Source organism: Microcaecilia unicolor, chromosome 1, assembly GCF_901765095.1.
Source record: "Microcaecilia unicolor chromosome 1, aMicUni1.1, whole genome shotgun sequence".
NCBI lineage: Eukaryota > Metazoa > Chordata > Amphibia > Gymnophiona > Siphonopidae > Microcaecilia > Microcaecilia unicolor.
Genome location: NC_044031.1, coordinates 507962871 through 507988949, shown reverse-complemented (window position 1 = coordinate 507988949; position 26079 = coordinate 507962871). Strand labels below are relative to the sequence as shown.

The window sequence follows — 26079 nt, the reverse complement described above, 5'->3', positions numbered from 1 at the left end:
GATCTGTTCTCTCCCCCTCCCCTATCCATGTCCAGCGACTCTCCCTGCCCTCCCTCTGCTCCCCAACTTCCCTCCTCTCCGTTCCTTCTTCACCCCCAACCCACGCATTTAACCCACCCGTTTACTCTCCGTGGCAGCGACGTCAGTGACGATAAGAAGGCACTGCGGGCTCGCCGCCGGCTCCAGCTTCTCCCTTCCCTCTTCCCTCATGTCCCGCCCTCGCGGAAACAGAAATGCATCATCGCAGAAGGCGGGACATTGTGTGAAGAGGGAAGGGAGAAGCTGGAGCCGGCGGCGAGCCCGCAGTGCCTTCTTATCGTCACTGACGTCGCTGCCACGGAAAGGAAAAGAGTAAAAACACACGCACGCGCGGGGGGGGGAGGGGAGAAGAAGGAGGGCTGCTGGTCGGGGAGCTGCCTGGCTGCAGCGCTGCGCCAGCCCTGCGCCTGTGAGGCCAGGGGAAGGTCACGATTGGCCTCCCATACGGGGGCGCCCATGCCCCACCGCCATCAGAGAGACTGCAAGTGAACTTTCTCGTGCCCCTTTCATTGTTATTTCCTTTCAACAAGTGGACTTTTGTTGTTGCGGGGCGTGAGTGTAGAGATACCTGCTGCTGTACGTTACAACAAACATTTGAGGGGGGGGGGGGCGCGTGGTTTTTCTTTTCTGGGGAAGCCGTGGGGCGGGGGGGGGAGGGAGTTGCGGGTCGGGTCCTCCTCGCTCGGAGCCCTGTTCAATGGAAGTATGTTACCAGCTGCCGGTGCTGCCCTTGGACAGGCCGGTGCCTCAGTATGTCCTCAGCCGCAGAGGAGCCATCAGCTTCAGCTCCAGCTCGGCGCTCTTCGGCTGCCCCAATCCTAGGCAGCTCTCCCAGGTAAGAAGCTTCTTTCTCCTCCCTTTTCTGTCTGCCGCCAAAGCAGCAGCGGGCCTCGTCTCTCCGCTCTCCTCCTCCTCCTGACTGCGGAAACGTCTTGAAGCTGGGGGAAGGCTCTGCTTGGCGGACACCTGCCCCAGAAAGAAAACAGATCGGTTTCGAGCTTTTCTCTAAAGCCCGAGGTACAAGTGGCTTGGCTGTACGTTTTTTTGGTACACCACCATTTGGAAACCAGGACGTATCTGTTAAGAGTCGGTTGGGGAACTGCTGCTTTTGGCTTAGGGGGAGAGGGCAGGCGAGATTCTCAGTGGCAACCCAACACCATTAGCTGTTCATTTCTGTGCTATGTTAATTCTGCTCTCTGTGTGTGCGCCTATGATGATCATGTGGCCCACATTAAGCGCTCGGATTTCTCCCCCGAATGCATAACAAAAAGTTACAAAAATCAACAAAGTAGTTGAGTAAAGACTTTTTAATTGTATAATTTAAATGTATTATCCGGTTCTTCACGTTTATGGTGATGTTTAATGTGAGCTAAGACATACATGCTTGCAAATGCTTTTTTTTTAACATGCGAGCAGAAAGGGAAAGAAATCAGTGGTAGCTGTATGCATCTTGCTTGGCAAGGTTTTTATTAATAAACAGTGGGGCTAGCAGGGTATTCCTGTGTCTATAGGATGCTCACAGAATTTAGGATTAGGGTTTGTGGGCCTTGGTCTTGTGCCTTTAGTTGCAGTCAGCACACATACTCCATTCTTCACCTGTAGATACAATGAGTAGTACACTTAAATACCCCAATGCTCAGAAGTAAATGCGGGCACTAGAGGCCATTAGCGCTGGACTAGTGCCCGCATTTGCTACCGCAAAATGCACAGAGGTATGTAGCATGGTGAATAACGAGCGCGCCAAAAATGCCGCAAATTGCATGCTAATGTAATTTAAATGAGTTGATTTCCTATTCCTTCCGATGCTCGACAAAGAGCGCCCTGAACACGGCACCCTTACCACCGGGAACCTAATGCCAGAGTAAAAAGTTGGGAGAATTAACAAAGGACAGCCATAGTCCTTGGCATGTTTCTCTGCCAGGTACGTTGCCTGTTGCACAGATGGCGACTCAAGAATAGCCCGTGTTCACAGATTTGTAACTATAAGATTCTCACTCTAAAGCTCTTGTCATATTTAATCTCCCTCACCTCCATTTCTTACAATATCACCAGTGAAAAGGGTGAATCAAGCTGGAGGGTCGGGCTTCCGGTGCAGAGTTCTTCATATGTGCAATACCCAGTGGAGAACCCCAGCGCCTTTGCACAGTTCTTGTGCACATGTGCTGGGTGTGTCCCCCCTCCTTCTCAATGCTCAGCGCACATAAAATTTGCATGCCATTAGCACTGAATATTGGGAAGTTCTTTTGCTTCAATGTAACGGTGGTATTTTCCGGTGCTGTTTTGTACAGCGCTGGAGTTTTGAGCATCTGGGCCTTAAGGCGTTCATGCTGAGATGCTCACAACTCCAGTACTGGAAAAATACCACCACAACAATGCGGGGAAGGAACTCTCTAATTCTAAACGCTAATGACATGCAAATGTAGGTGTGTTGTTAGCATTTTATTTTTATTTATTATTTAGATTTTGCTCACACCTTTTCAGTAGTTGCACAATGTGAGTTACATTCAGGTACACTGGATATTTCTCTGTCCCAGGAGGGCTCACAATCTAAGTTTGTACCTGAGGCAATGGAGGGTTAAGTGACTTGCCCAAGATCACAAGGAGCAGCAGTGGGGTTTGAACTGGCCACCTCTGGATTGCAAGACCAGTACTCTAACCACTAGGCCACTCCTCCACATTGAGCGTTAGGGACAACTGTGGGAGGATTGCGCCTGGGCATGCGCTCTAGCTGTGTGTTAAGCACAGCTCCTAAGGACGTGCCCAGAATGCCAAGGGAAAGAAGAGGAAGATCCACTTGTCTCTTGCTACTTTCCTTTGCAGAGTAGGGCAGCCATAGGATCCAGGGATCAGCAGGTCGGCCACAGCTTGCCCAAAGTATCAGGAGTTTTGGCACACAGAGGGGCAGAGCAGGGCAGCCAAGGGATCTGGGGATCAGCAAGTCAGCTGCAGCCTGGTTGAAACTGTCAACACCTTTTGCACACTGCTAAACCTTGTATGCCTTGTAGCGCTATAGAAATAAGTATTGGTAGTAGAATGACATGGGGACAAAGTTTGTCCCTGGCCCCACCCCATCCCTGCAGGCCCTATCTCCATCCCCACCCTGTTCCTGGCTCTGTCCTCCTTTGCAGAAGCCTCGAACAATTATGATTTTATATTTAAATCTTTTTATTAAAGAATAATATGCTGTGCAACTGTTGTGTATAAATTACTAAGAGAAAACAATAATAACAGTGAGCAGCTATAACAACCCTCTACCCTTCCAACCCTAACAATAGCTGATTCTACTACCCCAAGGAATCCTAATCCACCCTATAAAAATATCCAGGGGTACAAAATACAATCCGTTCTGTATACCCTAGAGGGGAGAAATATGTCCTATGAAATACTGTTATTTTTTAATCTGTGGATGAATAAGAAGTCATTGACAATCTCAGGATTTAGTCTAGCTGTCCTGTCTTCCACAGCCCTTCCTGCAATAGAAGTTGTCCTTCTTAGAAGATGTGCTGGTAGCAGGATGTACAGGATCTCCCATGCAAATTTTGCTAGTTGTGGCCAGTATGTTTGCTTGTTTTTCCAAAAAATCAAAATATCATTGCATCACTCAAACATAAATAATAGTCCATTTCATTAACAGGCTTCAAAGTAGATAAATGGCAAGAGGCCAAAGTTTGTCCCTGTCCCCATGGGCTCTGTTCACGTCCCCATCCCCGTGGTTATTGCGGGTCCCTGTCTCTATGTCATTCTCTAGGCTGCTTTTTTTCCTATTCCTCCCCACGGCTTGGCACAACCCTAATGCCAGCTCTGAGCTGGCATAGAGTTTGCCACAGGAGAAGCACCCTTGTTCACCTGCTGAGCATTGGGGAGGAATGCAGGAGGTCTTCTGCGTGCATTTGCATGCTCATTGGCAAACTCGTTGCTTGTTGGCTCTGAACATTTAGTGAGAGCAAGTGCAGGCACTAGTCCGGCACTAATGGCCTCTAGCACCCACATTTGCTTCTGAACATCGGGACATCGCTGTTACTAGCTATAATCCAGCACCCCCATTATGTGACTGATTGTAATTGTATCCTTTGTAGTGGCCTGAAAACCAGGGCATTGGGTTTGATTCCCACTGCAGCTCCTTAAACCTCTATTACCTCGGATATAAAATAAGTACAGTACCTGAACATAATATGTAAACCTCTTTGATTGTAACCACAGAAAAGTGGTATATCAAATCCCATCCCCTTTCCTTTCCTAGTGTGTGTTGGAGAGAGAGTTTTCTCTTGATTATATGCAGGGGCACATACCTTTTGAAAGGTATGTAGAGGGGCATTATTGTACGATGTCCAAGTAAAAAAAAAAAAAAAAAGCCTAGTTTAGTCCAGAAAAACAAACAAACCAAAAAACCTTCCATCTAATATTTCCTGTTTTGTAAATAGGTGAGAAGGATGTTTTTGCACTGATAATTTCCAAAGTTAACAGCCATTTTCCAAAATGAATTGTCCAACTTATGAATGGCAAACAAAGAAACAAGAACATCTAATATAATAATTTGTACCGTCAATGTTCCATGGCTGGCTGGGTTCGTAACATCCTGACATCAGTAAGCCTCCAGAGTTCCATTCCCTCTTACTGTCCCGTCCTCGCATAAAGACGAAATGATGTCAGAGGTGGAACAGTGCGAGGGAAGGGAATGCTGGAGGCGAGCTGATGTCAGGATGTTTCGAATGCAAGTAAGACAAGGGAATGCAACGGAACGCTGGACATGGAGGGGAGGACAGAACTGAGGGACACCGAGGGGAGGGCAGGGCAGAGGAGAATCCACATGGATGGGCTGGAAGGAGAGGAGAGAATCGCGGGTCATGGATGGGAGGACAGGGCAGAGGAGAATCACGGCACATGGAAGGGAGGCCAGGGCAGAGGACAATCGCTGGACATGGAGGGGAGGCCAGGGCAGAGGAGACTCGATGGATGGGATGGGAGCAGAGGAGAGAATCGCGGGGCAGTGTAGAGGAGAATTGCTGGATGTGGAGGGGATGGGAGGAGAGAATCACGGGACACGGAGGAGAGGGCAGGGTAGAGGACAATCACTGGACATGGAGGGGAGGCCAGAATCGCAGGACACAGAGGGTAGGGCAGAGGAGAATCGCTGGACGTGGAGGGGACGCCAGAATCGCGGGACACCAAGGGGAGGGCAGTGCAGAGGAGAATCGCTGGACATGGAGGGGAGGGCAGGGGAGAGAGGAGAAATCGCTTCGATGAGAGTCTTAAAAACATAATCACTATTACAAGATAGCCTTGCTAGCGCCCGTTTAATTTTTGAGAAACGGGCCTTTTTTACTTGTATAGCAATATTTTGTACCAAAATGGTCTCTCAGACCTCCCTGCAGAGCAGAGGGCAGTCTAGTGGTCAGTGCAGTGAAATAATAAAAAAAAAAAAAAGCACACAGGTACAGATCCTACCTTAACTTCTTTATTATATATTGTGAGCTATCTAGGAACAGAAAAAACGCTACTGTGTCTAACTGTACACCACTGCAATAGCCTTCAAGCCCGCAGGTGTCTCCTATTTGTGTGTACAGTAGGTAACTTATTACATAGGAGCCAACTTTTCAAAATGGTTGGGAGGTGCTGAAATTTTTTTTTTTTTTTTTACAGGTGGTGCATTCCCCCCTCCCTCTCCTCCGAGTTCCAGGCCCCCCGTCTCCGAGTGTCAGTCCCAACCGCAGCCCGACCTCTTCTCCCACAACAGTCCTCTGCCCTCATCTTCCTGCGTGCCGCCCAGAATTTAAAACTCATCTTACCTCGGTGCTTCAGCCTTCCCTTCTCTCTCAGCTCTGGTCCCGCCCTTGCGGAAACAGGAAATAAGGATGGGACCAGAGCTGAGAGAGAAGTGAAGCCTGAAGTGCCGAGCCTGCTCGTCTTTCACTGTTGCCGCCGGGACCCCCAAGGTAAGGTGAGTTTTAAATTCTGGGCAGCACGCAGGAAGGCATGGTCGGGCTGGCTGGGAACTTCCGGCGCGTCAAATATTGGGGGTGCTAGAGCACCCATGGAGTCGATGCCTATGATTTATTATATTTGGAGGGCTCACAATTTTCTCCAAAACAGAACTAGTTAAAGTGGGACTTGGATCTGGGTCCCCTTGTGTACAATCCATTGCACCGACCACTAGGCTACTCCTGGGACCTGCTTGCTGTTTTGAGTATGCCCATAATCTGCCAGATTCTATATAGCGCGGCTAGAGATCTGCACCAAAATCCAGGCTTATTCTATAACAATGTATGTAACTTAATTGACAAGCTAATCGGCATTGAGAACAGCGCTTATCAAGCAATAATGAGCACTAATTGGCAATAATTAGAATTTGTGCACATAACTCATTAAGCGTATTTTGCACGCAGTTCAAAAAGGATGTGGCTATGAGTCTGGAAATGGGTGTTCCTTGGGCGTTCCCAAATGTACACGTGTAGTTATAGAATATGGCCCAGTGCATGTAAATCAATGCATGGGGATTTATGCCATATTTTCGTTGGTGTAAATGGAGGTACGTGGTTTAGGCACTGGGATATCAAGTGTATTCCTAAATCTAGGCGCCGCTTATAGAATACGGTTAGGTGGAAATGTTTACTGCACAGATTTTTTTAAGCACCTTATATAGAATCTAGCTCAATACCTTAAGCTGAAGCTGTCATAGAGTCTGGCATCCCCTTTGTTTCATTTCTTGTGGGTGGGGGTTGGGAGGGGGACAGCAACCACTGGGAGATTGAGGAGGTCAAGCCTCAATCCGTCCAGTGGTCAACTGGTCATTCAGAGCACCTTTTTGTTACTTGGATATGATTGAAACAGGTCTAGAGAAAAACACCTTTCTTTTTCCCTTTGGACATTTCTTCCTGTTTAATTATCACTGTTGAATGTCTTACATCCAACACACCGCCAGTCCCCGACCTGCCCTTTGTTAGTCTTCACAACTCTCCCCATCTCCACTGCTGCAAAGCATCTCCTTAACATAAGTGTTACGTTATGGAGATGGGGAGAGTTGTGAATACTGAGGGAATGTATAGGTAGATTTTGGAGGAAGACCTGTTCTAGTCTGCCATAGCGTTGGGACTGGGGAGAAGATTGACCTGGACAGTGATCCTAAGGACAAAGCAATAGTGGGGTGGCACAGCAAGAATAAAATGAATATTCTCGAGCGGCCCAGTCAAAGGCCAGATCTGAATTAGATAGCAAATTTGTGGCAAGACATGAAGACTAGTCTGTAGATGATCCCCATCCAACTCGAAGACTGGGCAAAAACCACACCATCACATTGTACCAAGTTGGTAGACATTTACCTTAATTGATTCATGACTGTTACCAAAAGGGCTTCCACAAAGTATTGAGTCAAGGAGTGTAAAGACTTAAGACATTTACTTCTTGAATATTTCTATATTTGTTTCACTGATGTATTTAGCATACTGTATACTTTTTAACACGAAAGACCAAACTCATACTTTGAATGCATTTTGAATTGTATTTGTCAGAATGTGAAAAATGTACAAGTATGACATATGACCTCATTTAAAATTGTCCCAATTTTATTTATAGACGAAGTACATAAAGGGGGGAATTTCATAAATGGCTCTCAAAAATGCATGCCAGAAAAGATAGGTGCTAAGCACTATTCTGTAAAGAGTGCACAGCCTTTGGCATCCAGAGTTGAGTGGAGGTATCAGCTCTATTCTATAAAGGCTGTGCACCTCCGTGCCCAACTTCGGAGCAGAGATTTGCACCAAGTGTCAGTAGGCGTAAGTCTATAGAATAGAGCTGATACCTCCACTCAACTCTGGATGCCAGACTTACGCCTACTGACACTTGGTGCAAATCTCTGCTCCGAAGTTGGGCACGGAGGTCCATTGTTCTATAACACTTCACACAACTTTTTGGAATGCCCCTTACCTGCCCATGCCCTCCCATGGCCACGCTCCTTTTGTGTTGCATGCTATGGGATTTTGATATCCAGCAGCATTGTAGCGCACAGCTAGATGGACATGCAAATCCTAATTGGTGCCAGCTAACATCAATAATTGGTAGCATCCAGTTATTATTACTCGTTAATTTGCTCATTGGCCAATTAAGTTTAATGTTCATCTCGGAAGCGTGCCCAAATTTGGGCGCCTTATAAAGAATCCAGTGGAAAGTGCTTAAATGAATAGGTAAGTGCTGATTACCCTCTTCACAGCTCTTTTCAACTTCTTTTTAAAAACGGGGGAGTTTTCACTAGACTGGAAGGTCCAGCCATAGAAGTGAAAAGCAAACAGGTAACAACAGGCTTATCAGTCCAACTTTAATAGTGGAAAAAGTTATGGCAGCATTACTAAAGAAAAGGATAATCCAGAAATAATATTGGGCCTGGGTTTTGCCATGTTTTTATTTGTAGTTCTGATTTTTATAATACAGATATGAGTTGTGAATGATGATCTTTGGCACTAAGATTTTATAATGGTTTACCAGTTTGTTCCCACAACATAAAATATTTGTTTATAGAATATTTTTCTTTTACAGAGATTTTCTTTTTTTGTGCATTATTTTTGCTTGTCTTTTTTGCAGAAGAGAGAGCCAAGCATGTAACTTGAAGTTTGATTTTTCCAGAATAGTACTTGCTATATTTTGGCAAAATCCATGGAATTTTCATTTTAACATATCTGCAATAGTGTACTTTTGGGAACAAACTACCTCTAAGATCTTTGTGGGGAGAAAGGCAAACCTAGGTGAAGACTAGTAGGTTTTACAGGGTTCCAGAAGGAGCCCTGGTGCACAGCTCTTGGTCAAGGACATTCGCTGCAGTGACTAGATCATGTGTAAGGGGTTGGGGAATCCCTGGATAGTTGTGGAAAAGGCTCATAGTGTCAGCCCTAGTTTTGTTTAACCTGGAAATACAAAGAGATATGGAGTCAAAAGAAAAAAAAATAAAAAGTTCTGGCGCTTCATAGAGCGTTTCCCAACCCCCCATGGCTGAACCCATTTGTGACCGAACAGTGTGTTTAAAGCCTGTAAAGCTGCCTTAAATATTTCTGAACTGTATTTCTCTAGTTTGGCCAGCAGGTGGTGCATGTTTGTATTTTGAAACTGCTGCAGAACCAAAAGTGTTAAAGGCAATCTGCAGTGTACTTTTAAAATTTGTTCTGGGCTCTGATTAGCTCAGGAGCTCATTTTCATTTGAAGTGTAATGGCTTTTGTCCAGTCTTAGCCAGGAAGAAAAGAGAGTAGGATCTATTTGCTAAGGCCCTGTAAAACAGTTATATTTGATGACTTGTGAGCAGCTATATATCCTGACCGTCCCAGGTACTGTTTAGATAGTATACAAATGTTTAATGAGTTTTCTAATTGATCCATTTTTCAGTTACTTGTTACTGTTTGATGATTGTACATTTTCTTTCCAAGTTCTGAGAATAAACATATTTGTTCGCTTTATTTGACTGGACTGAAAGAATCCTGGTGGTTTGTGTGTTGGGTCTGTGGGTGCTTTGGTAACTGTGGGACCACTAGGATTGCGGCCTCCAGTAACCTAGAAATCACTGGGGATAATTTGAGAGCGGGAAACTTGCCCAGAGGCAGTTGTGACCCAGTTGATGGGAGCTGTGCTGGGGATAGACCCTCTGAGTGGCCGTGGGATAACCCCAGTCAGGTGGCTAGGCGTTTCGTGACACCATTCATATGTATTGCAAGCATCCACACTGGTGAAGTGCTTACCAACTTCATTTGCTGGTCAGTAGTAGCTGACTTGCAATGAGAAATGTCACCCCTCAGTCTGAGGGGGTGATGATTTGTATTTTGATACCTGGTTAGAACCTAAATCGCTGTCATTTCTTGTTTCTTTTTTTATCAGAACAAATAAACGTAGTCTTCTGACAAAATCTTTTACACCTGAAAAAACATGCAATAAGTATGTTTTATACCATCTACCAAGTGCCTAATGTAAAGCTATAGCTCTGCTTAAAAGTTAAGCGTATGCACTTTCCATTCTTGAATGAAATGTATAGGAAATTAGGTTACTAGTTGTGTGAATTTGTTAATGCAGAGTTTTTAAGAAAAGGCAGCAAGATAAATCTTGTGCTGATGAACAAGAAGGAATACCTTGTGCGTCAATGCAAATGTAAAAATTATTTTTGTATCCTTGTTTCATTGTTTCAAAAACAATAGCAAAAGAAACATCATAGTTACAGCTGTTAGGGAACAAAAAGTTGTATGTATCCTATCTTTTGTTGAATTTAAATGACGGGCATAACTCTTTTGTCTCATTCCTTGCTGAGCCTTGTTCATTCAATATCATTGTGCTTATAGTGTCACTAAAATTAAATATTTTAGTTAAGCTCAACTTTTTCCTTTAACAAACTTTATGGTGTCTCTGACAGGGACATAGCAACAGGCAAAACAAAACCCCAACCACTTTTAAGTACCACTTTTTCCAAACCTCTTTGCCGCTAAACACAGGTTGCGCTCTTTCCTGACCCCCTCCCTCTTCCACTGCTGTCGAGACGTGCATCTGGCCACCCCTGCAGCGATGACGATGACGTAACCCTTAGCAGTGTAGGACCTCCTAACTACATCGTGCTGATGGCTCTGCAGTGTCTTGCCCTACCAAGACACTTCCTGTTCTTATGAGGGCGGGATACTGTAGAGCCATCAGCATGATGCATCTGAGGGGTTCTATCCTGCCTTCTAAAGCTTGTCATCGCTTCATCATTGGGTGATCTGGTGGCTTAAGGGGCTGGTGGAGGTTGCCACGGGGGACAGGAAGACTTTGAAGAGAGTACCAGGGAACAAGAAGGGAGAATAAGGACACAGAGGAGGGCAGATAAAGAGGAGATACAGGGAAGGATTGCTAAACATGAGAGGAGATTTGGGAGGGGGGGATGGATTCTGGACACAGGGAGGACCAGGATATAGAGAGGGCATGCTGGTTATGAAGGAAGGAGTGGTGGAAGATTTTGTTTATCCAGAATGACTGCTCAAAGGGGTTGCTGGATAAGGGAAGGAATGACTGGAAATTCCAGACACAGGTAGGGACGGGACACAGGCCATGCTAGACATGAGGGACGGAATGGACACAGAGAGATGATGATGGACACGAGGGAAAGAATGAGAAAAGATTCTGGACACAGGGAAAAACAGGACGCAAGTCATGTTGGACATGAGGGAAGGAATAGGGGAAGGTGCTGGACATGGGTGGAAGGATAGGAGCAAGGACATAGAGGATAAGACAAGGGACACAGAAGGGAGATAGATGGTAGACATGGAGAGAAAAGATATGTCAAATGGGCAGGAAATACTTTGAAAAAAAAAAAAAGTTAAGAGAAGATAGAGGAATGCAGAAACCAGAGTCTGGGACAACAAATTAGAAAAACAAAAAGACCAGACAACAAAGGTAGAAAGAATTGTATTTTCTGTTTAGAGATTGGAATATGCCACTTTTTGGAATGTACAAAGCTGGTATTAGACTGGGCCAGGGCTCAAGTCAGAAATTTGGCATGGGATCCTTGCCCTGTCTGGCCTGGAGGTCCAGAGCAATTGCCCTGGTAGCAGCTCTCCCTCCCCCCCCCCCCCCCCCGCCCCCCAAGTGCTGGCCCTGACATCTGCTACCTTTATACCAGTACAAGGGGAATTTCTGGTGGTGGTCTGTATTCAAGAATTTGTTTTTTGGGGGGTTTCAGTTAAATTTTGTCTATATATTTCTATTAATTTATGGTTACCTAGTTTGTATTTGGTGGAGGTCTGTGTTTTGTGTGGGTGACTCAGGCCAGCATATAGTTTCTGTGTAAAGATCTGTGATAATCTGGTTTGTTCAGTATTCCCAGTAGGTGTACTGATATTCTAGGGCCCACTGCATATTTATGGTGCTTCCTTTCCCTAGGTATGGTCCTTGTTATGTGAGTTTTAGAAGTTATTAAACCTCAGGAGCGGGAGGATGTGGTGAGAAATTATATTTGTATTAGTTGCTGTATATTCAGTTTTGGTCAAACACAAGTACAATGGTGTAGTCCCAGGCAGACCCACTCAGCACAGGCTGTGTTTTGGCTAGACAGTTTTCATGGAGGGGGGGGGGGGGGGGGGGGGGGGCTAATGTATTGTCAATTTAAAAAAAAAGTTCCAGAGGTGATCCAGGAAATTATAGACTGGTGAGCCTAATGTCAGTGCTAGGCAAAATGATAGAGACAATTATAAAGAATAAAATTACAGAGCATATTCAAAATTATGGATTACTGAGACAAAGCCAGCATAGATTTAGTGAAGGGAAATCTTTCCTTACCAGTCTATTATATATTTCTTTGAAGAGGTGAACAAACATGTGGATAAAGGTGAGTCAGTTGATATTGTGTGTCTGGATTTTCAAAAGGCATTTGACAAAGTACCTCATGAAAGACTCCAGAGGAAATTGGAGGGTCATGGGATAGGAGGTAGTGTTTTATTGTGGATTAATAACTGGTTAAAAGATAGAAATAGGGTTAAATGGTAAGTATTCTCAATAGAGAAGGGTAGATAGTGGGGTTCCCCAGGGGTCTGTGCTAGGACTGCTGCTTTTTAACATATTTTTCCTTGTCATCAAGCAGATGAAGCCATTACGTATGGGTTGTGTCCATCAACCAGCAGGGGGAGATAGAGAGCACTCAATTTTTCACAGTGCCTCATGGCCAGCTAGCTCCACTGCCTCTTCAGTATTCTCTATCTCCCCAAGCAGGGTGGCTGCAGCTTCTTCGAGCTCCATCAAAAATCTGCCTGGGGGTGGCTCCTGGCTTGCCAGTTGTTAGCCGGGGTGTTAGAAGCTATAGCAGCTTCACTTTGAAGGCACATAGGTCAGCCCTTTCCCTGCCTTACCCATGCCCCCGTGGATGTGGACATATTAGCTTGCTTTTCCCTGTCCTTTCCCACTCAGTGGATGCAGGCACATTGGTTGGCCTTTCCCTGCCTTTCCCACTTATCTGAGCCTCCGGAGTGTTTTGTTTACCTCTTTTGCCTCTGCTTTCCTCACAGCGTTAAAAAAAAAAAATAAAAATAAAGTTGCGTCGTGCTTTAGCGCAGTGATCTTGGAAAAGAGGATTTTTTCTTGAGATTCTTCTGCAGGACCGGAGCTGTGATACTCGGTCTAGTGAGGTAAGAGTGTTTTCTGACTCCTCCGGGGTGGGCCCGTGATCGGGACTTTTTTGGCGCGAACCGCCATTTTTGAATTTTGCCGCCGTTTTCGGCGATGGCTGCGGAGACTGTAAAGCGCTGTTCTAAATGTGGCAAGCGCAAATCAGCAGCGGGGCTCTCTAATTCGTGCTGTACAGACGGTAGAGCCAGCCCGAGCATGGCGAGCGGCGACCTTTCGCGCTCTGAGCTGGCAGCGGACACCATTTTGGATTTTCCACATGGCGCGGCCTCCGTTGCGAAGGAGAGCCCTGAATCCGGGGGGGGGGGGGGGTCCTCTTAGTGAGGCTAATAATAGAGCTAATGGCCCTGGGCAGGATCCGGGCGGTCAGGTAGCGGTTTTCTCCCCTGATTTTGTTTTAATGCTGCATAGGGCATACATGCTTAAAAGAACTCTTCCACAGGGATCTTCAGACTCTCTGCCTGCCTGCCCCCCCCCCCCCCCCCCCCCCCCCGGTGGATCCTGGCCTTTTGGAGTTGGCTTTTCCTGTTTCTTATCCTCCTGATAAACGCAGAAGGGCTAATTCCCCTTCTGAGTGTGATGCACCCCCCGTGGTCGGGCTATGAGGATTCTGAGGGGTCTGGCAGAACTTCTTGGGCTGAGGAGCCAGAGTCGGGTGCAGAATTGCCACAGGAGCTTGATGATCCATCTGCGGTGAGGATTTTCCACCGGGAGGAGCTGCCAGCGCTTATTTCAGATGCCTTACAAGCCCTCTCGATTGAAGATCCTGGGAGTGGCACAGCCTCCTCTGTTAATCCAAGGATGGCTAGTACCAGAAAGCCTGCTCGAACCTTTCCTTTGCATGACTTCATCCAAGAGCTTATTTCGGCTCAATGGGCTGACCCCGAGGGACCTTTGAAGGTTGCCAGGGCTATGGGGCAATTATACCCTCTGCGTGAGGAACATTTGGCTCGCTTTGCAATGCCTAAAGTGGATGCACTGGTCACGGCTGTGACAAAGAGAACTACCCTCCCTGTTGAAGGAGGTGTTGCCCTGAAGGATATTCAAGACCGCAGGCTTGATTCAGCTCTGAAGCGGTCCTTTGATTTGGCAGGTCTTACTGTTCGGGCGTCTGCATGCAGTTGTTATGCTGCTAGAGCCTGCCTGGCTTGGTTACAGCAGGCAGTGGAACAGCCCAGTGATGGCATGGAGACCTTATCTGAAGTGGCTCCGCGGATGGAGTCGGCCTTGTCCTTTTTGGCTGACGCCCTTTATGATATGGTCAGAGCTTCGGCTAAACAAATGGCTGTAGCAGTGGCAGCTCGCCGCACTCTTTTTGGCTACGACATTGGGCGGCAGACATGGCCTCTAAGCAAAGGTTGGTGAAGTTGCCCTTTCAAGGCCTTCTCCTGTTTGGTGAGGAGCTGGAAAACATTGTTAAAGGCCTGGGGGATTCCAAACCTCAGCGCTTGCCCGAAGATAGGCCGAAGCCTTCCTCTAAGGGTCAGGCTCCGCTCCTCTTACAGACCTTGCTTCCGTGAAGTTAGAAGATACCGCCCAGGGCGTGCTGCTGGGTTCACTTTGCGTGCCCGCTTTCAGCAGAGAAACTCCTTTCGCTCGGACAAACGTTCCGCAGCTGTCGGTTCAAGGCCTGGAGTTCAGGGGCGACCCTCTCAATGATGGTGCGCCGGCCCCCTCCTCGTTTCCTGTCATCGGAGGAAGACTTTCCCTCTTTTTCGAGGAGTGGGCCAAAATCTCCGCAGATCAGTGGGTCTTAGACCTGATCAGAGACGGATACCGAATAGAATTCGATGCCCTGGTGAGAGACATGTTTATGGAGTCCCGATGCGGTTCTGCCGCCAAACGGGCGGTGGTAGAGGAGACTTTGCACAGTCTGTGCCAGATAGGGGCTGTGACCCCGATGCCTCCCGCCGAACAAGGTCTAGGCCGCTACTCCATTTACTTTGTGGTGCCACGAAAAGGCGGGTCTTTTCGCCCGATCCTGGACTTAAAAGAGCTAAACAAGTCCTTAAGAGTGCGGCATTTTCACATGGAAACCCTGCGCTCTGTCATTGCGGCGGTACAGCCAGGAGAGTTTCTCACGTCTCTGGACCTGAAAGAAGCTTACTTGCACATACCAATTTGGCCCCCGCACCAGAAGTTTCTGCGGTTTGCGGTGTTGGGAAAACATTTCCAGTTTCGGGCCTTGCCTTTTGACCTCGCCACAGCTCCCCGAACCTTCTCCAAGGTAATGGTGGTAGTAGCTGCCTTTCTCAGGCGAGAGGGTATTCGGGTTCACCCGTACCTAGACGACTGGCTCATCAGAGCAGACTCAGAAAAAGAGCGTCATCTAGCTACAGCCAGAGTGGTCTCAGTCCTTCAATCTCTGGGCTGGGTCGTCAATATGGCCAAAAGTTACCTGGAGTCGCAATCTCTAGAATATTTGGGGGCCAGGTTCGACACAGCTTCGGGCTATGTGTTTCTTCCCGAGCAAAGGCGGTGCAAGCTTCAGAATCAGGCCCATCTGCTCCTGAGGATGCCCCGCCCGCGAGCTTGAGACATTGTCCAGCTGTTGGGATCGATGACGGCCACCTTGGAAGTGGTGCCATGGGCGAGAGCGCACCTGAGACCTCTTCAGTATTCTCTACTTCAACGATGGTCTCCAGTATCTCAGGATTATCAGTGCAGACTTTCTTGGCTCCCTGCGGCCTGCCTCAGTATGGAGTGGTGGCTCTCGGACAGCATGTTGCGGCGGGGAATGCCGCTGGCGCTCCCCGATTGGTGCCTAGTGGTGACAGATGCCAGCCTGAAGGGCTGGGGCGCACATTGCCAGGGGAAGCATGCCCAGGGTCTGTGGACGCCCGACGAGTCGGCGTGGTCTATCACCGCCTGGAGTTGAAAGCGGTGTTTCTGGCTCTTCTGGCCTTTCAAGTGACCCTGGAAGGATTGGCTGTCAGAGTGATGTCGGACAACACGACAGCAGTAGCCTACATAAATCGACAAGGCGGCACTCAGTGCAGAGCTCTAGCCGCGCAGGCCGAACAAATTTGCCACTGGGCCGAGCTGCATCTACAGTCTCTGTCAGCAGCTCACATTGCAGGCCAGAGCAACATGCAAGCCGACTATCTAAGCAGTTATCAGATCGATCCAGCGGAGTGGGAACTAGCAGACGATATATTCCTGCAGTTATGTGCCAAATGGGGCAAGCCAGTGATGGATCTTATGGCGACCAGTTCCAATGCCAAAGTTCCGTGCTTCTTCAGCAGAAGGAGGGATCCTCGCTCTGCCGGATTGGATGCCTTGGCTCAACCCTGGCCCCTGGGCTGGCTGTATGTCTTCCCTCCGTGGCCCTTGATAGGGCGAGTGCTCCTGCGGATTCGGCTGCATCCAGGAGAAGTGGTGCTCTTCGCCCCGGATTAGCCCAGGAGGCCTTGGTATGCGGACCTCCGACAGATGCTGTTGGAGGCTCCCTTTCCGTTACCTCTGGTTCCGCACCTGTTGTCATAGGGTCCGGTGGCCATGGAGGACGCCTGCCGCTTTGGTCTTATGGCATGGCGATTGAGAGGGCGCAATTTAGAGATAAAGGCTACTCAAGGTAATTTCCACTCTCCCTGCAGGCCTGTAAGCGCTCCACTTCGGTGGCTTATGCCAGGATTTTGCGCCAGTTTGAAGTCTGGTGTGTTTCAAGAGCGCTTTCTCCGTTGCGGGCTCCTGTCTCGCCGATTCTGGACTTTTTGCAGGATGGTGTACACAAAGGCTTGGCCTATAATTCCCTGCGGGTGCAAGTGGCAGCATTGGCCTCCCTGCGTGGCATGGTTGAAGGCGTGTCCTTAGCTGCTCATCCAGTTGTGGCACGGTTTCTTAGAGGGGTGCTTCGGCTCCGTCCTCCCGTTCGAGCACGTTGTCCAGCTTGGAACCTGGGGATAGTATTGAAGGCCCTTCAGGGTGCTCCCTTTGAACCGCTTCGGGGTGCTTCAGAGAAAGATTTGACACTGAGGGCCGTCTTTTTAGTGGCCATTACCTCGGCGAGACAGGTGTCAGAGCTCCAGGCGCTGTCCTGTAGAGACCCTTTTCTGCAATTCTCAGAGTCAGGGGTCACGGTTCGGACCGTGCCTTCCTTCATGCCTAAGGTGGTTTCAGCGTTTCACCTAAACCAGCCTGTTTTTCTTCCCTCCTTTGTTGAGGAGGAGTTTCCAGATTAATTTGGGCAGTTGCACCTTTTGGATGTGTGCAGGACTCTGTTGCAGTATCTGCGAATTACAAATTCTTTCAGGACCGCTGATCATCTTTTTGTGCTGTTTGCAGGTCCTCGCAGAGGGTCTTCAGCGTCTAAAGCCACTATTGCCCGTTGGCTCAAAGAAGCTATCTTTTCAGCATATCTGCTGTCTGGCCGGGCTCCGCCTGAAGCCTTTAAGGCACATTCCACAGGAGCGATTTCCTCTTCCTGGGCGGAAACTGGAGCACTATCTCTTCATGAGATTTGCAGTGCTGCAACATGGGCTTCTAAGCTCTCTTTCGCCTGACATTACAGCCTGGATGTGGCTGCAAGGAGGGGTGCGCGTTTTGGAGCACAGGTGCTAGCGCGTGGTGTGGCTTGTTCCCACCCTATTTAGGGATTGCTTTGTTACATACCATACGTAATGGCTTCATCTGCTTGATGACAAGGAAGGGAAAATTAGGTTCTTACCATGATAATTTTCTTTCCTTTAGTCATAGCAGATGAAGCCATGAGCCCTCCCTGTATGATTGTCTGTATTGCAGTGATTCTGATTTTAGGTGCTGTTCTTGTTTCCTGAAGTTATATTCCTTCCTTGGGGAGTTCGAAAACAGTCTTCAGGATTCTTGTTAGTTTATAGGAGGATGAGTTCATTCCCTCCAGGAGGATGCAAGTATTCCCTTTGTTTATACAAAGTGGAGGACGAGTTTATTCCCTCCAGGAGGATGAGTTCATTCCCTCCTTTTTTGAGTTTATGCCCTTGCTAAGGGGCCATCGTTCGCTGTGAGGAAAGTTCATGTTATTCCCATTGCGGTTTGCCATACTGCTTTGGAAGCTTCAAATACTGAAGAGGCAGTGGAGCTAGCTGGCCATGAGGCACTGTGAAAAGTTGAGTGCTCTCTATCTCCCCCTGCTGGTTGATGGACACAACCCATACGTAATGGCTTAATCTGCTATGACTAAAGGAAAGAAAATTATCATGGAAAGAACCTAATTTTCCCATAAATGATCAGACGCATGCAGAGGAACTTCCAGAGAAGATGATTGAGGAAGCAACGCGAAGGGCACAACAGCACTTCGGCTGTCGGGGGTTTTGGTTGGGCCAGGGGGGGGGGGGTCGAGGGGGCCGTAGCGCGCGGGGGGGGGGGGGGGGGTGACAGATGATTCCGAGGCAGGGGAAGGAGTAGGTACTTCTCCCCTTGCCTTGGAATCAGCTGTCATGACGTCAGTGCGTGTCTGCCTAGCAGACCACCTCCAGGGAGCCACGGTCCCAAGCACAGAACGTTGGAGGTGAGAATTATTATATAGGATTCTATTTGCTTTGTTAGCCGCAGCAGCACACTGAGCAGAAGGTTTCAACGTATCATCGACGACGACACCTAGATCCCTTTCTTGGTCAGTGGCCACCTTAAGTAATTCCCTTATTTGTCCTGTTTGTCTACCCTGATTAAGTAGTCCCTGCTCGACAGAGCTTACACTCTCTTCATGTTCAAGTGTACAGCACTGTGTATGTCTAGTAGCGCTTTAGGAATGATTAGTAGTAAGTAGCATCACTGGATAAAATTGTAAATAGTCACACTTTAAAATGTACAAGTTTCCTGATTGGTTACCAATGTAGTTTTAGATAGTATTTTTTAACTGAGTCAAATTGTGCCGAAAATTAGCCTTAGAATCATATTTTACATTATCTGCAACCGATCAAGAGAGGTTTTAGAACATCCGATAAGAACAAGGTTACAGTAATCAAATCTGGAGAGTACAAGTGATTGAACAAATACTCTAAACAATTTCGTAGAGAGAAATTTCTTAATAGCTCTTAATTTCCAGAGAACAAGATGGATTTTTTTAAGGATCGAAGATACATGTTGCATTGTTAAAAGATTATCTGATTTTACCCCTAAGATTTTGGACTGTAGATCTAATGTAAACCTATTCCTGTCATTTACAAAATGAGGTGTATATCTCATATCTTCACTTGATCCTATCAAAAAAAAGAAAACCTAAGCTTTCTTCTTGTTCAATTTCAGACAATGAGAGGAAATCCAAAGATCTATTAATTTCACACACAACTGGATATGAGAGAAGGTTTCCACCCAAGTCAACAAACGAGGCATAAATGTGGTTATATCGTTTGCATAGATGAAATGCATATATTTGGTGTTATCTAATGACATGTCCAATGGTCTCATGAGTAAATGAAATAGTACAAGAGAGAGCGGAGAATCCTGCGAGACATCACTTAATGCTTTTCCATTTATCAGAAAAGGTCTTATCCTTCTTGACAGTATATCAGTCCGCTAAAAAGCTCTGTAGTCAGGTTAAGACCTTATCCTGGATTCCACACTGTTGGCATATATTAGTCAGAATCTGCCAGTCCACCAAGTCAAAAGCACTAGAGAGGTGAGATTGTAAAACTACAGCACTTTGGCCCTCAATATGATTTTACTTTGAGCTACTAAGGTGCCAGTCACTGTCTCAATGCTGTAGTTAGTTCTGAATCCGGATAGGTAGTATAAAGAATCTCATAATGGGTCAAATAATTGACTAGTTGTTCCGTGACTTATCCCATTATCTTAACAAACGAAGGGATGGATGTTATGAGTCAATATTTATTAACCTCAGAAGGACAAGCTTTGGGATTCCTAGGGATTGGAGTAAGTACAATATCCCATCCTGACATAGGAAACATTCCTCTTCCTAAGTGAAAATTCATTCCTCTCCCTATTCTTTTTTGCTGCATACGCCAAAATGTGTCCCCTTAGCACTGCCTTCCCTGCTTCCAGGACGTGATAGGGTCCATTGTCTCCGGATCATTTTCATTGATCTAATTATCCCAAACTTGCAATAAAACATTTCGGAATTGCAACAGCTCAGGGGGAGATGTGCTCGCCAGAGAAATGAGGGGGTGAAAACAGAATATTGGGCGACCCGCAGGCGCATTAATGACATCCTGAATGAAAGGGCGGCCCAGGACATAAGTATGTATAAATACAATCTTTTTCGCTGGGGGAATAAAGCAGGGAAGTTGATGTCAGCATTGGTAAAACATAAAGGGGCAAGGAAGATTATAACAAAGATAAGATCGCCCGCAGGGGAGGTAGTGTCAACGAATGAGAGCATTCAAGAGGAGTTTGTGAGGTTTTACAAAGCACTGTACAACAAAAGGGAGGTAGGGTACAGAGGGAGTTATTTTTCCAGGATATTTTTCTACCACAGTTATCTATGAGCAGCGCGATAAACTGAATGCGCTGGTGGTGGGTGACGAGGTTAGCCAGGTGATCAGACATTTAAAGCTAGCCAAGGCGCCAGGCCCAGACAGACTAGGGCCTGAATTTTATAAGATTTTGGGCAATAAAATCTGCCCCCCCCCCTTTTCAAGAACTCTGCCATCATTTGTGCAGTACCGGACGGGTGGGGGGAGGACTTACGCACGCCCATATAGTGGTGCTACCTAAACTTGGTAGGGATGAGGAAAAATTGGGGTCTTATGGGCCGATATCGCTCCTCAATCAGGATATTAAACTCTTCGCGAACATTATGGCAAATAGACTGGGGAAGGTCCTGCCCGATATCATTCATACGGATCAGGCGGGGTTTGTACCAGGGAGGTATGCATCCTCTAACATCTTGAGAGCGCTGTCAGTTCTACAGAGAAAGGGGCAGACACCCGGAGACGTAATAATCACAAGCTTGGATGCTGAGAAAGCTTTTGATAAGATTTTATGGGATTATCTATTCTGGGTTCTGCCTCAATTTGGCATAATGGGAGAATTTTTAGGTGGCATTCGAGCCTTATACAGCCATCCTACAGCCCAGATTTTGATCAATGGAACATTGTCTCAGGCCTTCTCGTTAGACCGGGGCATACGGTAGGGTTGTCCGTTATCGCCTATGCTCTTCGTATTGTCGCTAGAACCCTTTGCTATTAAAATCAGGCAGACTGTCAAAGTAGAAGGCATTAGGGTGGGATCTCAGGAATTCAAAATTAATTTGTTTGCCGACGACATGCTTATTTATCTAGATAATGTCTCAGCAAGTGTTACTAACTTGGTGGATTTGCTTTGGATCTTTTTCAGGGTTGAAGATAAATTTTGTTAAGTTGGAGGCCTTGCCAGTGTCCTCTCCCTTTGCGTGTAGGCAGCGGCCCAACTTCCCTCCTGGCATGGTCAACGGGTACGCTAAAGTATTTGGGAGTGTATCTTCATAGAGATCTGCAAGTGATTTATCGTTGAAATGTACAGGATAAGCAGTAATGTCCGGAACTAAATACTATATGACACATAGATTGTGTGTGTGTGTGTGTGTGTGTGTGTGTTAAATGTATTTATTTGTTTATCTAGCAACAGCTACTACTTAAGAGTAGAGAGGGCACAATAAATTATGTTTCAAGGCAGAAATGCTACCAGAAAGATATTTGGCAAATGTAAAAATCAGGATATAAACCCCTATAAAGTTTCCAACAAATTTTCATCTGCCATTTCAATGCCCAGTCTTCCAGTTTCCTAAGGTTCTCGTGCAATTTCTCAAAGTCCACATGGGGTTTAACTGCTTTAAATACTTTTGTGTCACCTCGCTCATCGTTCCCATTTTGAGATCATTTGTGCATATGTTAAAACGCACCTATTCCAGTACAGATCCCTCGGGCACTCCACTATTCACCTTCCTCCATGAAGAGAAATTCTCATTTAACCCTATTCTCTGTTTTCTATTTTTTAACCAGTTCCCAAACACAATAGAACATAGCCTCCTATCAAATGGCTTTTAAAATCTTTACAGGTGTCTCTCATGAGGTACTCTGTAAAATACTTTCCGAAAATTTAGATATGCTACATCAATCGGTTCCTCTTTATCCACATGTTTATTCGCACCTTTAGAGAAATGTAGCAAATTGGTGAATAAAGATTTCCCTTGACTGAATCTATGTTGACTCTTGCTTATTAAACCAAGTTTATCAAAGTGTGATACTTTGGAGAAGACATACATACTTTGCTGGTGGGACATTGCTAATTTTGGGGGTAAAATCTTCTCACACTTAGAATGTTGAAAACACACTTGATTAAAGGCAAATAATTGTGTGTGTTAGATTTAGAGGATGACTCATAATTAGATTGGATGAACATTGTTTACTTGTAAGAAAAGCTTGTTTAATGCCATTGGATACATAAAGACCCACCCACTTTGATGATATGGTGCAATTTAATGCACTATTTACTTCGTATGGAGCATATGTCAGTATAGGGAAAAGTAGTAAAGATCAGTCAGTTCATTAAAACACTCCTTTTTTTGACTCGTCACAAAGATTACAAAGTACATTTCTAAATTGCTGTCAATTAGTAGTTCTTTGCTGTGACTGTTTTTGAAAATTCAATAACTAGATTTTTCTATAAATCGTGTTTGTCTATATGTTCAGTAATTTTTTTCTTTATAATAGTTTCTGTCATCCAACACTGACATCAGGCTTACTGGTCTGTAATTTCCTGGATCAACCCTAGAATCCTTTTTAAAAACTGGTGTTACATTGGCCACCTTCCATCTTCAGGTACCGTGGACAACTTTAATAACAGGTTACAGATCACAAATAGTAGATCAGCAGTCTCATTTTTATGTTCTTTCAGTACCCTGGAGTGCATACCATCGAGTCTAGGTGATTTACTGTTCTTCGATTTGGCTTGGTACATCTTCTAGAATCACTGAGAGATGTTTCAGTTCCTCCACATCATCACTCTTGGAACAGTGGCGTAGCAAGGGGGGCTGCCACCCGGGGCGGGTCGCCATTGCGCCCCCCCCCCCGGGTGCAGGACGATGACATCCCCCGCCCCCCCCCCCGACCCAGGGCCTACCCTGAACTCCGTCTAAGCTCCCGCACCCTACCTTTAAAAAAGCTCAGAAACCGAGGCGCAGCGCCTTGCGCCTGCAAGTAAAAGAAGTATGGATGGATCATCTCATCGTCGATCGGGCCTTCCCTTGCTCTGTCCCGCCCTCTGCCGACGCAACTTCCTATTTCCACAAGGGCGGGACAGACAGAGCGAGGGAAGGCCCAATCGACAATGAGACGATCCATCCATACTTCTTTTACTTGCAGGCGTGAGGCGCTGCGCCTCGCCTTGGTTTCTGAGCATTTTTAAAGGTAGGGTGCGGGAGCTTAGACGGAGTTCAGGGTAGGCACTGGGTCTGGGGGGGGTGTCATCGTGGTGCATCCGGGGGGGGGGGGGAGCTGGCAAGAAGCACCCCCCCTTGAGCTCACACCCGGGGCGGACCACCCCTCACGCCCCCCCCCCCTTGCTACGCCAGTGCTCTTGAATACCATTTCTGGCACAGATAGATCTCTTACTTCCTCCTCAGAAAGGCCAAAGCAGAGAATTCATTTAGTCTCTCCGCTATGGCCATATATCAGAATGCCCTTTTTACTACTTGAGGATCTTACTGTCCCACTGATTTCTTCACAGGCTTACTGCTTTATGAAATATCTGAAAAAGTTATTTACTATTACTCTATAGTAACTTCCTTTTCAAATTCTTTTTTAACCTTCTTTATCAATTCTTTGCATCCAACTTGCCAGTGCTTATGCCATTTCCTGTTTTTATCATTCAGATACTTTCCCATTTTTTTTTTAAAGATGTGAAGTGTGAGAGTCTATTGGAGCCAAAAGAATCTTCTAACCCAGGATTGTCCAACCTCAGTCCTCAACGGCTGCAATCCAGTTGGGTTTTTAGGATTTCCCATTGAATATGCATGAGATCTATTTGCATGCACTGCCTCTATTGTATGCAAATAGATCTCATGCATATTCATTGGGGAAATCCTGAAAACCTGACCTGGTGAAGGCTGAGTTTGGACACCCCCATTTTAACCATTTGCTGTTCTTTCCACCTTTTTAACATGCCTTAAACTCTTAACCTTTGTGGCTGCTCCATTTTTTTTAAAAACCATTTTCCTTATTGTATCATAGTTGCCATTTTCAAAATTAAATGGTCTTACAGTAGATTTCCTTAGTGTCTCACTCAAGGACGTAGCTACGGGTGGTCCTGGATGGGCCCAGGCCCACCCAGTTTTGCCTCAGGCTCATCCCGAAGCAGAGTCCCAACAGCTCCTTGTCTTCCAATCTTCACCCTCTCCCACCCCCACTGCAGCGCTTGCATTAAATGCTGTCTGTGCTGCCAGTGGCAGCACCTCACAGACACGGCATCCTCCTGTACCTCACAGTTTCCCACCCCTGCGGCAGCGCTTGCAATTGCTATCGGTGCTGCCTAACAGCAACTACAAATGTGGTGCCGACGTCCTACTCCAGGGCCTTTCCTCTGCTGCGCTGATGCAACTTCCTGTTTACGCAGGGCGGGATGCGGCAGAGGGAAGGCTCAGAAGCAGGACGTCAGCGCTGCGTCTGTGAGTTGCTGTCAGGCAGCGCCGATAGTAAAGTGCAAGTGCTGCCATGGGGGTGGGAGACCGTGAGGTGCAGGAACAGGATGCCGCGTCTGAGTGGCAGCGCCAATAGCGTTAAATGCAAGCACTGCAGCGGGGATGGGAGAAGGTGAGGAAAACAGTGGGGTGCTAGCCCTGCAAGGGGAGAGGGCTGAAGGGAAGGGAAAAGTGCTGGACTTGGGGGGGGGGGGGATAAGGAAGATGCGGAGGTGCTGGCCCTGGGAGGGGAGGGGCCTGAAGGGAAGAAAAAGGTGCTGGACTTGCGAGGGGGTTGAAGGGAAGAGAGAGAGAGGTACTGGACTTGCAGGGGGGAGGTTGGAGGGAAGGGGAGAGGTGCTGGATATGCAGGAGGGGTGGAAGGGAGAGATGCTGGACAAGGGGATAAAGGAAGAGGGGGTCAAATGCTGAATCCACAGTGGGAGAAAGAGCCAGATGCATAAGGGGAAGGAAAGACAGAGGAAGAGAAGCTGGTTGGGGTGGGATCAGAGAAGAGAGAGTCACATTGGTGTGGAGGAGGGAGAAAGGGGACATAGGGAGGTGTACAGATACAGAAGGGAGATGGTGAGCATGGGGACAGGGACACAGATGTGAGATGCTGTATAGGGATGCCATATGGGGACAGGGGCAATGTCTGACAAGGGGGGGGGGGGGGGGGGGGAAAGGGGATATGGAATCATTGTGTTGTCTGGTTGTCCTTGAGTAAGACAATGTCACCTTCATGGATGTTAGTCTTACTGGTCTGCCATTTACTGTGGATCTGTAGGGTCGGAAGGTACTCTAGCCTCCAGCGGCTCCAGAAGGTGTTGGCAAGACTTTGGACTTGTCTCCATTGCCGTCTACACAGATCTTTCTCATCAAAGTCTCTGGGCGGATTTGGTGGTACACCTATCTTTTTGTGTTAGGAGCGTGGCTGGAGTCGGGATCAAAGGCGACTCTGGATTGAGGACACTGGAATTAGAGGTCTTGCATTGATAATGGCAGATACCTCTGCCAGGAAAGTAGTCAAAACCTCATGGGTGAGCCGGTTAGTCTCTTTTTTTGATAGCATAGAATCAAGGATGCGGTGAGTGAGTCCAATCATGCACTCCCAAACTCCTCCCATATGCGAAGCATGGGGGAAGGTTGAATATCCACGTGCAGTGGTGGTTGTTCAGGTACTTTCCGATGGACGAATTGTTAATCTTTATTTTCAACTCTTTGCAAGCACTAATGAAGTTGGATCCACAATCAGAACGGATCTGCTTGACTGGACCACAGATTGAGAAGAATCTTCTAAGCGCATTTATGAAGCTCGAAGTGTCCATTGACTCTATCA

General features: G+C 46.9%; 1 protein-coding gene across 1 annotated transcript in view; it reads left to right on the top strand.

Annotated features, from left to right (window-relative positions):
• Positions 1–402: 402 nt before the first annotated feature.
• PDE7A (phosphodiesterase 7A) overlaps positions 403–26079 on the top strand; it is a 333862-nt gene continuing 308185 nt past the window's right edge. Inside the window, exon 1 of the mRNA XM_030215118.1 lies at positions 403–874. Coding sequence (XP_030070978.1) covers positions 737–874 — 138 coding nt within the window. The 5' untranslated portion in view covers positions 403–736. The remainder of the gene's footprint in view (positions 875–26079) is intronic.